The sequence below is a fragment of the Panulirus ornatus genome, chromosome 2, assembly GCF_036320965.1.
Source record: "Panulirus ornatus isolate Po-2019 chromosome 2, ASM3632096v1, whole genome shotgun sequence".
NCBI classification, from domain to species: Eukaryota; Metazoa; Arthropoda; class Malacostraca; order Decapoda; family Palinuridae; genus Panulirus; species Panulirus ornatus.
In genome coordinates this window covers 65,242,608-65,256,745 of record NC_092225.1, presented here as the reverse complement: position 1 = coordinate 65,256,745, position 14,138 = coordinate 65,242,608, and the positions used below count along the sequence as shown (strand labels likewise).

The 14,138-nt window shown below is 42.5% G+C and overlaps 1 protein-coding gene across 2 annotated transcripts in view; it reads right to left on the bottom strand.

The window, feature by feature from the left end:
• The window catches only part of LOC139756754 (uncharacterized), a 101,011-nt gene that overhangs the window by 17,767 nt on the left and 69,106 nt on the right, over positions 1 to 14,138 (bottom strand). For both annotated transcript variants that reach the window (XM_071676510.1, XM_071676519.1), the window contains exon 2: positions 11,625 to 11,893. In XM_071676510.1, coding sequence (XP_071532611.1) covers positions 11,625 to 11,891 — 267 coding nt within the window. In that variant the 5' untranslated portion in view covers positions 11,892 to 11,893. The remainder of the gene's footprint in view (positions 1 to 11,624; positions 11,894 to 14,138) is intronic.

Sequence of the window (14,138 nt, the reverse complement as noted above, 5' to 3'; positions counted from 1 at the left end):
TGTACGCGAATTGCTGTTAGCAACACATGACATGTCTTGTTTTGTTTCATACACGTTAGCTTGTTTCCACATCAGCGAGCTGACGGTAGGAACGACAAGAAAATAACCTCATTCTCTCACATCCACACCTTAATTGCTCCCTAACCACAACCATTTTCCATAAGCCTTTCATTCGTGTCTTAAGTAGCAATATTTCCTAGTACAACCATCTCTATTCATCTGTTGTTACCTTTAAGGTTGTATCTTAGAAAGGAAGAACTAAGAATATATATATATATATATATATCTAGAATATCTACATATGTAAAATATATACCTATATGTTGAAGATACATAGCTAACATGTACGCCGAACAGATCAAGTAACAGCCTAGCTAATCCCAAATCGAATTCATGGTTTGCGAATATAGAAGTTGTCAAAAATTACAAGTCTGATATTTGGTAAGACTAATTAATGAATGAAATGTTCCTGAATGTAGAGAAAAAGGTGACACGTTTTCAAGGACTTAGAAAAACAAAAGAAGGTTATGCAGGTGGTACAGAATAAAGATTTTAGTGGGAGGTAGAGGCGGAGTACATTCTGGGAGGAAAGAACTTTTACCAGAATATTAATCGGATTTACTGAGGAGCATCATGTATTATGGAGACGACGGAGAGTGGCTTAAGAAGGGCAGGGGCCCACGCATAGCCCCAGGAGAGGAAATAATGAAAGAAGTACTTACTAAACAGAGCGTTAGCGTGCCACTGATGTCTTGTTCAGTAGGTTCCTCCTACCTCGCGCCTCCCCTCGCCGAGAGAGAGAGAGAGAGAGAGAGAGAGAGAGAGAGAGAGAGAGAGAGAGAGAGAGAGAGAGAGAGAGAGAGAGAGAGAGAGAGAGAGAGAGAGAGAGAGAGAGTCTATATAAGGAATCCAATAACGTGATATAAGAAATCCTGTTTCACGGAGGAGCATCGTAGGAAGCGTGTTGAGGTCAAATGCTAAAACCCGCATCCCTCTGAGCTCCATACAACGCCTAACTTGTGCTCCTTTGTCAGTTGTACTGATGTACGTGTGTACACAAACGCTTATGCATATGCTCACACACACACACACACACATACACCCACCAGTCTCAGCCATGTACTCACTTATGGAGCAGCTCCTAGGGAAGGATGAACGCGTAGGTTAGGTGTGGGTCCGACGGCCAAGACCAGGACTCGAATTCATGCGTCAGCTGGGCCCAAGCTGACTCTGTCACTACCACTACATCACGAAGGCCCGCACAAGTGGATGTTGTAATTGATTACCTATTTGATTACGTACTCGATTACCTATTTGTAATTACTTATTTGTACAGTATGGAGAAGGAACTTGACACTCTTGGGGACCCATTTCTTAAACATTTCCACCAATTATACAACTACTTAAACTTATGTTTGCTCTCTGCATTAACCATATCCTCGGCCATTCCATTCATAGCTCTGTCCCTACGTCTCTCGAAGCATTGTTTACTGTCCACGCCAACGTCACCGTTCTCTTTTAGATACATAAAGGTTGTGCTTAGGTTACCCCTTACTCTTCTCTCTTCGATGGCGGAAAAGATTCAAAGCCTCTAGCCTCTTCCTTATAACTCTGCTATCTTATCTCTGGTACACATTTTGTTACCTTCCTCTGAATCTTTTCTATTACCTCTGTGTGCCTTTCTTTTCTTTTCTTTTTAGTTACAGTGATCAACTGGAGAAGAATATCCTACTGTTAGGATAGAAAAAGCTTGCTGAGTATTTCCTCATTCATATACGTGAAAAACAATCTTGTTGTTTGCCAGCAAATCGGTTTTCTCCTTACCTCTGAGGACTGTTTAGGTAGGACGTCAAGTACCAGGTGACTTCCCGCACAAAACCTTGAAGCTTATTTCTTGCTGGTAATTGTCATGTGGAGGTCCTCATATTGAAGGTCTCAGGGTTGTGGTTCTTGAGGGGGTGGAGTTATTGGAGGCTCTAAGGCTGTGATTGTTGTGGAGGTGGGGGTATTGGAGGCTCCAAGGCTGTGGTTGTTGTGGGGGTGGGGGTATTGGAGGCTCCAAGGCTGTGGTTGTTGTGGGGGTGGGGTTATTGGAGGCTCCAAGGTTGTGGTTGTTGTGGGGGTGGGGGTATTGGAGGCTCCAAGGCTGTGTTTATCGTAGGGATAGGTATACTGGAGGTTCTAGGGTTGTGGTTGTTGTGGGGGTAGGGGGTCTCCAGTCTCCAGGGTTGTGATTGTTGAAGGGATGAGGATAGTGGAGGCTCCAGGGTTGCTGTGGTTGTCAGTGGAATGGGGATAATGGAGGCCCCGGGGTTGTTGTGGTTGTTTTAAGGAAGGGGAGACTGGAGGCCACGGGGTTGTTGTGGTTGCTCTAAGGATGGGGAGACATGAGGTCAGGGTTGTTGTGGCTGATGTAGGGAGGGGGCTATACTAGGAGCTTCAGGAATAGATCAGTTGGTGCAGTGGGTGGAGGGCAATGTGGTAGAGTGTGCGCAGGGGAGAGGAGTCAAGTATGGGGCAGACATATTAGGTTTACCTTCTCTCTCCAGTCCACTGAAGATATCCTGGAGGTCAGGGGTATCGAACTGATACGTAGGATTGGTCGAAGGAATTCATGGGGAAGGATAGGTAACAATAGCAGGTGGTGGACGGTTTACGATGGTAAGGAAGGATAGGGAAGATACATGAAGGTAGGGAGTGAGGGGGTACGTGTGATTTGGTATATTATTCTCCAGAGAAGGAATAGGGTGTGAAGGGGAGGAGAGAAAATGAAATAGTTGAACGATATAAGGTATGGGTTAACAGGATCTCGAGATAGAGGGGTAGATGCAGGTGTATGAGGTGTGGTGATCATAGGGGTGGGCCAGATGATACAGGTGTGTGTGTGGTGATCATATGGATGGGCCAGATGATACAGGTGTGTGTGTGGTGATCATATGGATGGGCCAGATGATACAGGTGTGTGTGTGGTGATCATAGGGGTGGGCCAGATGATACAGGTGTATGTGTGGTGATCATAGGGGTGGGCCAGATGATACAGGTGTATGTGTGGTGATCATATGGATGGGCCAGATGATACAGGTGTATGTATAGTGATCATATGGGTGGGCCAGATGATACAGGTGTGTGTGTGGTGATCATATGGGTGGGCCAGATGATACAGGTGTATGTGTAGTGATCATATGGGTGGGCCAGATGATACAGGTGTATGTGTGGTGATCATATGGATGGGCCAGATGATACAGGTGTGTGTGTGGTGATCATAGGGGTGGGCCAGATGATACAGGTGTATGTGTGGTGATCATATAGATGGGCCAGATGATACAGGTGTATGTGTGGTGATCATAGGGGTGGGCCAGATGATACAGGTGTATGAGCTGTGGTGATCGTAAGGGTAGGCCAGATATAGGATACAGGATCAAGCACCAATAGTACCTATAACCTATACACTTAACCTAACAGCGACAATATCTTTTAGCCCACTGATCTCGTTACCATCCCTTCACTACATACATATGGCCAGCTACATGGATTGTGGTATCGGAAATCCTTCCTAAACACGTTGTTAAATTACATGTTTTAAGCAGAGTCTTTGGCACGGTAGGATTTTGTGGGTTTTGTAGGGGCAAAAGGTTAGATCCCATAGGCTGGTAAGAGTCAGTTTGTTGGGGACAGAATGCATGTGAATGCGTCTGGAAGTCACACACAGCTACGCGGACATTCATGACGACTCAGGTGTGTATGTGTAGATTATTCAGATCCAGGAAGTGTCAGCCGTCAGTCACGTCAAGAGAATGAGGGAACGCGGCCGCCAGAGGCTAGTGTGGGGGACCATGTCAGCAGAGGTCACTCAGGAAGCGGACATTAAGTCAGTGGAAATCGTTTACGGCTTGGGGGATCAAGTCTCAGCCTATTATCTATGTACACTTAAAGTGAAGAAAATTTACATCGAATATACGAGTTAATCATAACAATAAATGAACCATAGATAAAGCCTGTAATGCATAACTCATTACGCAGTTACGCGGCACGACCATATACAGTTTCAGTCAAGATATATATATATATATATATATATATATATATATATATATATATATATATATATATATATTTTTCTTTTTTGTCGCTGTCTCCCGCGTTTGCGAGGTAGCGCAAGGAAACAGACGAAAGAAATGGCCCAACCCACCCCCATACACATGCCTTGATTCAATCCACTGACAGCACGTCAACCCCGGTATACCACATCGCTCCAATTCACTCTATTCTTTGCCCTCCTTTCACCCTCCTGCATGTTCAGGCCCCGATCACACAAAATCTTTTTCACTCCATCTTTCCACCTCCAATTTGGTCTCCCTCTTCTCCTCGTTCCCTCCACCTCCGACACATATATCCTCTTGGTCAATCTTTCCTCACTCATTCTCTCCATGTGACCAAACCATTTCAAAACACCCTTTTCTGCTCTCTCAACCACGCTCTTTTTATTTCCACACATCTCTCTTACCCTTACGTTACTTACTCGATCAAACCACCTCACACCACACATTGTCCTCAAACATCTCATTTCCAGCACATCCATCCTCCTGCGCACAACTCTATCCATAGTCCACGCCTCGCAACCATACAACATTGTTGGAACCACTATTCCTTCAAACATACCCATTTTTGCTTTCCGAGATAATGTTCTCGACTTCCACACATTCTTCAAGGCTCCCAGAATTTTCGGCCCCTCCCCCACCCTATGATCCACTTCCGCTTCCATGGTTCCATCCGCTGCTAGATCCACTCCCAGATATATATCTTGACTGAAACTGCATATGGTAGGGCCGCGTAACTGCGTAATGAGTTTTATATATATATGTATATATATATATATATATATATATATATATATATATATATATATATATATATATATATATATATATATCTTGACTGAAACTGCATATGGTAGGGCCGCGTAACTGCATAATGAGTTTTATATATATATATATATATATATATATATATATATATATATATATATATATATATATATATATATATATATATATTAATTATCATTATTATCATTATTTTGCTTTGTCGCTGTCTCCCACGTTTGCGAGGTAGCGCAAGGAAACAAACTACAGAAATGGCCCAACCCACCCCCATACACATGTATATACATACACGTCCACACACCCAAATATACATACCCATACATCTCAATGTACACATATATATAGACACACAGACGCATACATATATACACATCCACAAAATTCACACTGTCTGCCTTTATTCATTCCCATCGCCACCTCGCCACACATGGAATAACATCCCTCTCCCCCCTCATGTGTGCGAGGTAGCGCTAGGAAAAGACAACAAAGGCCCCATTCGTTCACACTCAGTCTCTAGCTGTCATGCAATAATGCCCGAAACCACAGCTCCCTTTCCACATCCAGGCCCCACACAACTTTCCATGGTTTACCCAAGACGCTTCACATGCCCTGATTCAATCCATTGACAGCACGTCGACCCCGGTATACCACATCGATCCAATATACTCTATTCCTTGCACGCCTTTCACCCTCCTGCATGTTCAGGCCCCGATCACTCAAAATCTTTTTCACTCCACCTTTCCACCTCCAATTTGGTCTCCCACTTTTCCTCGTTCCCTCAACCTCCGACACATATATCCTCTTGGTCAATCTTTCCTCACTCATTCTCTCCATGTGACCAAACCATTTCAAAACACCCTCTTTTGCTCTCTCAACCACGCTCTTTTTATTTCCACACATCTCTCTTACCCTTACATTACTTAGCCGATCAAACCACCTCACACCACATATTGTCCTCAAACATCTCATTTCCAGCACATCCACCCTCCTGCGCACAACTCTATCCATAGCCCACGTCTCGCAACCATACAACATTGTTGGAACCACTATTCCTTCAAACATAGCCATTTTTGCTTTCGGAGATAATGTTCTCGACTTCCACACATTCTTCAAGGCTCCCAGAATTTTCGCCCCCTCCCCCACCCTATGATTCACTTCCGCTTCCATGGTTCCATCCGCTGCCAGATCCACTCCCAGATATCTAAAACGCTTTACTTCCTCCAGTTTTTCTCCATTCAAACTTACCTCCCAATTGACTTGACTCTCAACCCCACTGTACCTAATAACCTTGCTCTTATTCGCATTCTACCAAACATGTTTACCAAATGGCGTCCTAGCTTCGTCTCTTCTTTGTATATCAACTGATTGTTTATTACTCTCGTGTCTCCCTTGATGATGTGATTATTACACGAAAGTGCACCTGGGAACTTTCCGAGTTTCATTTTCCCCATGGACTCATAGGAATATATATATATATATATATATATATATATATATATATATATATATATATATATATATATATATATATATATATATAAATATATATATATATATATATATATATATATATATATATATATATATATATATATATATATATATATATATATATATATATATATATATACATATTGGAAAAGATCACAATTTTACGCGTGATCAAGATATTCCTATGAGTCCACGGGGAAAATGAAACACGATAAATTCCCAAGTGCATTTTCGTGTAATAATCACATCATCAGGGGAGACACAAGAGAGAAATATGTCAGTTGATGTACATCGAAGAGACGGAACTAGGACGCCATCTGGTAAACATGCGATTGTCCACGACATATAACGAGCGTTCATAAACTTATCATTTTACAAATTTTATCAACAATAAAGTTATCTAATTTGTATAGACCATCACTAATATTAAGATTATACATACATAATGTTTTGAAATGGTTTGGTCACATGGAGAGAATGAGTGAGGAAAGACTGACCAAGAGGATGTATGTGTTAGAGGTGGAGGGAACGAGCAGTGGGAGACCAAATTGGAGGTGGAAAGATGGAGTGAAAAAGATTTTAAGTGATCGGGGCCTAAACATGCAGGAGGGTGAATGGCGTGCAAAGGATAGAGTGAACTAGAACGATGTGGTATACCGGGGTCGACGTGCTGTCAATGGACTGAACCAGGGCTTGTGAAGCGTCTGGGGTAAACCATGGAAAGTTCTGTGGGGCCTGGATGTGGAAAGGGAGCTGTGGTCTCGCTGCATTATTGCATGACAGCTAGAGACTGAGTGTGAACGAAATGTGGCCTTTATTGTCTTTTCCTAGCGCTACCTCGCACACATGAGGGGGGGGGAGGGGGTTGTTATTGCATGTGTGGCGAGGTGGCGATGGGAATGAATAAAGGTAGACAGTATGAATTATGTACGTTTATATATGCATATGTCTGTGCGTGTATATATATGTATACGTTGAGATGTATAGGTATGTATTGGTATGTGCCTGTGTGGACGTGTATGTATATACATGTGTATGTGGGTGGGATGGCCATTCTTTCGTCTGTTTTCCTTGCGCTACCTCGCTAACGCGGGAGACAGCGATAAAGCAAAATAGATAAATAATATATATATATATATATATATATATATATATATATATATATATATATATATATATATATATATATATATATATATATATATATATATATATATATATATATATATATATACATATATATATGTATATATATATATATATATATATATATATATATATATATATATATATATATATATATACATATATACATATATATATATATATATATATATATATATATATATATATATATATATATTTTTTTTTTTTTTTTTTTTTTTTTTTTATACTTTGTCGCTGTCTCCCGCGTTTGCGAGGTAGCGCAAGGAAACAGACGAAAGAAATGGCCCAACCCCCCCCCATACACATGTACATACACACGTCCACACACGCAAATATACATACCTACACAGCTTTCCATGGTTTACCCCAGACGCTTCACATGCCTTGATTCAATCCACTGACAGCACGTCAACCCCTGTATACCACATCGCTCCAATTCACTCTATTCCTTGCCCTCCTTTCACCCTCCTGCATGTTCAGGCCCCGATCACACAAAATCCTTTTCACTCCATCTTTCCACCTCCAATTTGGTCTCCCTCTTCTCCTCGTTCCCTCCACCTCCGACACATATATCCTCTTGGTCAATCTTTCCTCACTCATTCTCTCCATGTGCCCAAACCACTTCAAAACACCCTCTTCTGCTCTCTCAACCACGCTCTTTTTATTTCCACACATCTCTCTTACCCTTACGTTACTTACTCGATCAAACCACCTCACACCACACATTGTCCTCAAACATCTCATTTCCAGCACATCCATCCTCCTACGCACAACTCTATCCATAGCCCACGCCTCGCAACCATACAACATTGTTGGAACTACTATTCCTTCAAACATACCCATTTTTGCTTTCCGGGATAATGTTCTCGACTTCCACACATTTTTCAAGGCTCCCAAAATTTTCGCCCCCTCCCCCACCCTATGATCCACTTCCGCTTCCATGGTTCCATCCGCTGACAGATCCACTCCCAGATATCTAAAACACTTCACTTCCTCCAGCCTCTCACCATTCAAACTCACCTCCCAATTGACTTGACCCTCAACCCTACTGTACCTAATAACCTTGCTCTTATTGACATTTACTCTTAACTTTCTTCTTCCACACACTTTACCAAACTCCGTCACCAGCTTCTGCAGTTTCTCACATGAATCCGCCACCAGCGCTGTATCATCAGCGAACAACAACTGACTCACTTCCCAAGCTCTCTCATCCCCAACAGACTTCATACTTGCCCCTCTTTCCAAAACTCTTGCATTTACCTCCCTAACAACCCCATCCATAAACAAATTAAACAACCATGGAGACATCACACACCCCTGCCGCAAACCTACATTCACTGAGAACCAATCACTTTCCTCTCTTCCTACACGTACACATGCCTTACATCCTCGATAAAAACTTTTCACTGCTTCTAACAACTTTCCTCCCACACCATATATTCTTAATACCTTCCACAGAGCATCTCTATCAACTCTATCATATGCCTTCTCCAGATCCATAAATGCTACATACAAATCCATTTGCTTTTCTAAGTATATATATATATATATATATATATATATATATATATATATATATATATAAACACCCCGGAATAATTTCTATGAAAGAGTTCTGGTGTTACTATGGACCACTTTAAAGACCTGCACAGTCCTAGGCTGCGCTATTTCCAGAAGCAGGGTAATGAAGCGTCCTTTGGAGTGAAAAGTTCTTTCACGAGACTGTACCATTTTCTGTTTCCCCGGGCGGTGCCGCACTTCACGCCACCTGCTTGTTTACGCCGTGAGTGAGAAGCCAATTTGGGCCACATATATTTTCTATCATCTGTGGGAATATCATTATGAAAGTAGAACTGTGGTTACGATTTCAAAATTTGTCGACGGTTCGAGATCATTCGAGAGAAAAATCGCCGTCGAAGATAAGATATCTGAGTGACTGAGAGAGATCTACACACCTAATGTTGTCCGTCCGCAGTCAACAAAGCTGTTTATCCACCCCTCCGGCATGGTCGATAAAATGGGCTCAGGCTAGGATATATATATATATATATATATATATATGAGAGAGAGAGAGAGAGAGAGAGAGAGAGAGAGAGAGAGAGAGAGAGAGAGAGAGAGAGAGAGAGAGAGAGAGAGAGAGAGAGAGAGTTAATGAGACGTTCTTGAATAGGAGCCTCAGTTGCCCGCGCTTCTCAGGTGACTAATAGATAAGTTATAGGGAGGACAACGTGATTACAAAGGAATGCGAGCCATGCATTTGTCATACATGAAAGTATTAAACGTGACTGTACATGACATGTCTGGTAAGCTTCCATCCGAAGCACAGGAGGAGAAAGTCTTCGAAGTGATGCTTTCAACAATGATCTGAAGCAGACACAGCAACGCTGAGCTGCATGTGAGGACACAAACAGAATGTTAGGATCCTCAGAAAGAGTATTCATAAAGCATTAAACCCAAAAGGTACGATACAATTTTCCTCTACACCGCCCTTGTCCGGCCACACTGTTCAGGTCTCCTCTCATGACTTGTACCAAAGACGAGATAAACATTGAGGGATTTCCTAAACAAGAATTTTTGACTTTGAATTGTAGTGATACGAAGGTAATATAAAAAGTATAGAATTTCCAGGTCAGTATGTTCACTGTGTACGACGTATATGGCATTCTTATAGCTATTTCCTAGCTAAATACAGGATGATAATGTGAGTGTGGAGGGGCCCTCTGCTATACTGTCTTGTCTCCAGTTATATAAGTTAGGAATTTAGTATAGTATTACTCTCTACCAGCAGCTCATCAAGTCTTCTCTGACCTGGCTCTCCTATGTCGTCAAGCCCAAGTGATCATGTCCTTCGTTGACAGTCGTCATCAGGTAAAGAACCTTAACGCCTCCTCCCTACGGGCACTGAGCAGTCCACTCACTGTTATTCATCATGGATATCTATCTCAGTCTACTCTTGATCAGTGATTCCTCATCGCTGTGAGGAACATTGAGTTTAGAGATCGGCCTCTGGAAATTCTCTCCCGTTGGATTGGCCAATCTTTCTAGCACCGCAAAAACAGAGACAGAAAAGCCGAGAAGAATATTTTGCCATCGTCTTGATTCACTCGGCCATACCTTCACTCACGCATCTCATCGTCGCTCAGGATTCCAGATAATCTGACTTTACTCCAGATATCGGCAGCAAAAACTTGCTCGTCCAAAACAAGCTAAAATTATTCCGCCATTAGGAAATTCACCAAGACATGATTCTGGACGCTCGAGAGACAGACCACATCATCCGTACTTGGGCAACTTTCTTGCCTTCTTGAAGGCCTTCCCGCCTCTGGCATTCTCCCTGTGGGAGTCTCAGCTTCCCTTTGTCTCCCTTGATGCTGCATTAGGAGGGCATCTGCGGGCTAAGCCAACGCCAGATGAAAAACTTGCTGGATGATATGAATTACCCAGAGTATCGCTCTCTGTCTTGCTTTGCCTCTATCTTTCTTTTTGGACATGTATTCCAGTTCTGCTACAAAGACTGACCTTATGTACGACTACATAAAGTTTTATGAAAAAAAAAAGAGATATATGTATGAGTTCATTTGATGAGTTATTTGAAAAAAATAGTCAGTATTTTTCTATAATTCTTTATTGAAAAGTTTCTATAAAGCTGTATATATATATATATATATATATATATATATATATATATATATATATATATATATATATATATATATATATACTCATTTTAAAACTATAGTTCTTTCGTATAGTAGGCGGAAATTTTGACTCCCAAGAACTCTTGCGCAATTTCGCGGAACCAAGGCACACTTTTTATGAATCTGTATTTTTCTTAATTATGAGAAGTGGAAAAATATGAAAAGCGCTCTCTCTCTCTCTCTCTCTCTCTCTCTCTCTCTCTCTCTCTCTCTCTCTCTCTCTCTTAAGCACTTGCAAGAGCAAGAGAGGTCATAACGGAAGAGCTGTTACTGAGCCTCATTATAAGCTGAGGGAAATAACAAGAATTATTGATTTATGTAAGATAAGTATTGGTTGGTAATTAGTGGACAGAAGAGAACATCACTGAACTCCAAGAATTCTGACCTTGTCAAAATGATTGAATTCAGGCTTCCTCCTGTGTGGGTACGGGTCATAGTCGTACAGATGTGAGTAGTCGAGATGGTCGTCCAGGTAATCGTCTGTGGGTGTGATGTCTCCCGACGCCTGCTTCTGTGGCTCGTAGCTGCCACCACTCCGGATTCGCTCGCCATAGCCTGGGTAGGGCTGGACCCGGACTACCAACACCAGAGACACCAGCACCACCAGGAACCATGTGAAGGACCCGCTACTCTGCTGCACTCGGGAAACCATAACTGCAAATGAGAAGACGAAGACAGGTGGTTAGCGGGAGCTCCAGAAGGAGTGTTGGAAAAGAGATGTTTCAGGGTATTGCCAGGGTCCATATGAAGAACGTGGCCCTTCTTCCTCTCAGGCCTCTGTTGCAGGATACACAAGGAGGATTAGTCGAAGGTGAGGCATTGTATTATCTCTAAAAGTGAAGGACACAAAAGGAGGGTTAGCTGAAGGCGAGTTATTGTATTATCTCTAAAAGTGAAGGACACAAAAGGAGGGTTAGTTGATGGTGAATTATTGTATTATCTCTAAAAGTGAAGGACACAAAAGGAGGGTTAGTTGATGGTGAGGTATTGTATTATCTCCAAAAGTGAAGGACACTAAAGGAGGGTTAGTTGAAGGCGAGGTATTGTATCATCTCTTAAAAGTGAAGGACAAAAAAGGAGGGTTAGTTGATGGTGAGGTATTGTACTATCTCCAAAAGTGAAGGACACTAAAGGAGGGTTAGTTGAAGGTGAGGTGTTGCATTATCTCTGGAATTGGAAAAGGACGTTCAAGGGACTACCTGTATCTATGTGGAGGATCCTCTCCTAATGTGAGCCATGACCGGTAATAAAACTGAGATTTTTGGGAAAAAAATGAGCTGGATTATCATAATATATATACAAAGAATCTAAACACATTGGAATTTTAGTTTATCGTTAAGATAGACGTCAGCTGAGAAACATGAATTCATTTACCCTCTAAGCACTCTGTAACCACTTTATCTACTTGTCAGGAGGAGAGGCTTTATTTAAGTGGCTAAATGTACAACACTTAGGTCACTGAACTCCCAGATACAACAGTTGTTGGGAAGAGGGTGGTGGTGGTGGTGGTTACTGAAGGTGGAGCTGCTGGAGGTGGTGGTGGTTACTGAAGGTGGAGCTACTGGAGGTGGAGATGGTGGTTACTGAAGGTGGAGCTGCTGGAGGTGAAGGTGGTGGTTTGTGAAGGTGGAGCTGCTGGAGGTGGAGGTGGTGGTTGGTGAAGGTGGAGCTGCTGGAGGTGGAGGTGGTGGTTGGTGAAAGTGGAGCTGCTGGAGGTGGAGGTGGTGGTTAGTGAAGGTGGAGCTGCTGGAGGTGGAGGTGGTGGAGGCGTCAGAACAAAAGAACATCAGGGTGCTTCAGGAGCCCAGTAGTGGGCAGGCTTGGACAATACCGCCTACGCACTCGCCACTCATTCTAAAATGGTTTACAAAAAGGGTGGCACTAAACGGAACAATTAGTAGAAGTAGCTGGGCAGGTTGTACCATTGTTTTGTGTAACACTATTGTTCCAGAGACGCGTCCTGTGTACAGTACCAACGGCTCCTGCACCAGCTCTCACAGGTTCTCTGTTTACAGAACCAACGGCTCTTACACCAGTTCCCAGGGCGACTCTCTTGACCTGACCAACGGCTCCTACACCAAACCCCGAGTGCTGCTCTGTTGACCGTATGAACGGGACCAGCGCCAACACTGGCAGAGCAATGCCTAAGAAAATCTTTACAGAAGGAAAACAGCTACAAATAGGCTCATGAAGGTTGTATAATATGCTGGCAATATTACAAGCCGGATAATGCAAATTACAATAACCATTCTGTATGGGCGCTCTATGATACAGAGTACTTCACATTTAGAATTGTACACGCTAATTATGAGCATCAAGAACTTGATTAAACAGAAAGTAATGGCGCTCTTCCCCGTGTAAACAGTAATAGATCATGAAGGTATTATCATCTAATTTTATGCATCCCCCATGCAGCACCCTCTCCACATCCAGGCCCCACAGACCTCTCCATGGTTTCTCCCGGCTGCTTCATATGACCTGGTTCAATCTACTAACAACACGTCGTCCCTTGTAGAGCACATCTCTCAAATTCACTTTCCTGTGAATGCCCTGCATGTTCAATCCCTGAGACCTCAAAATCTTATGTGCTCCATCCTCTCATCTCCAATTTGGTCTTCCTGTTCTTCTTGTTCCCTCCACATATATCCTCTTTGTCAATCTTTCCTCACTCATTCTCTCCATGTGACCAAACCATTTCAACACACCCTCTTCTGCTCTCTCAACCACACTCTTCTTAATACAACATGCATTTCTTTCCTTATCATTACTTGCTCGATCAAATCACCTCAGATCCTATATTGTCTTTAAAGATTTTATTTCCAACAAATTCACCCTCTACCGTACAGTCTCATTTACAGTCCTTTCCTCGCTACCACACCTTCTAACGTACCCATTATCG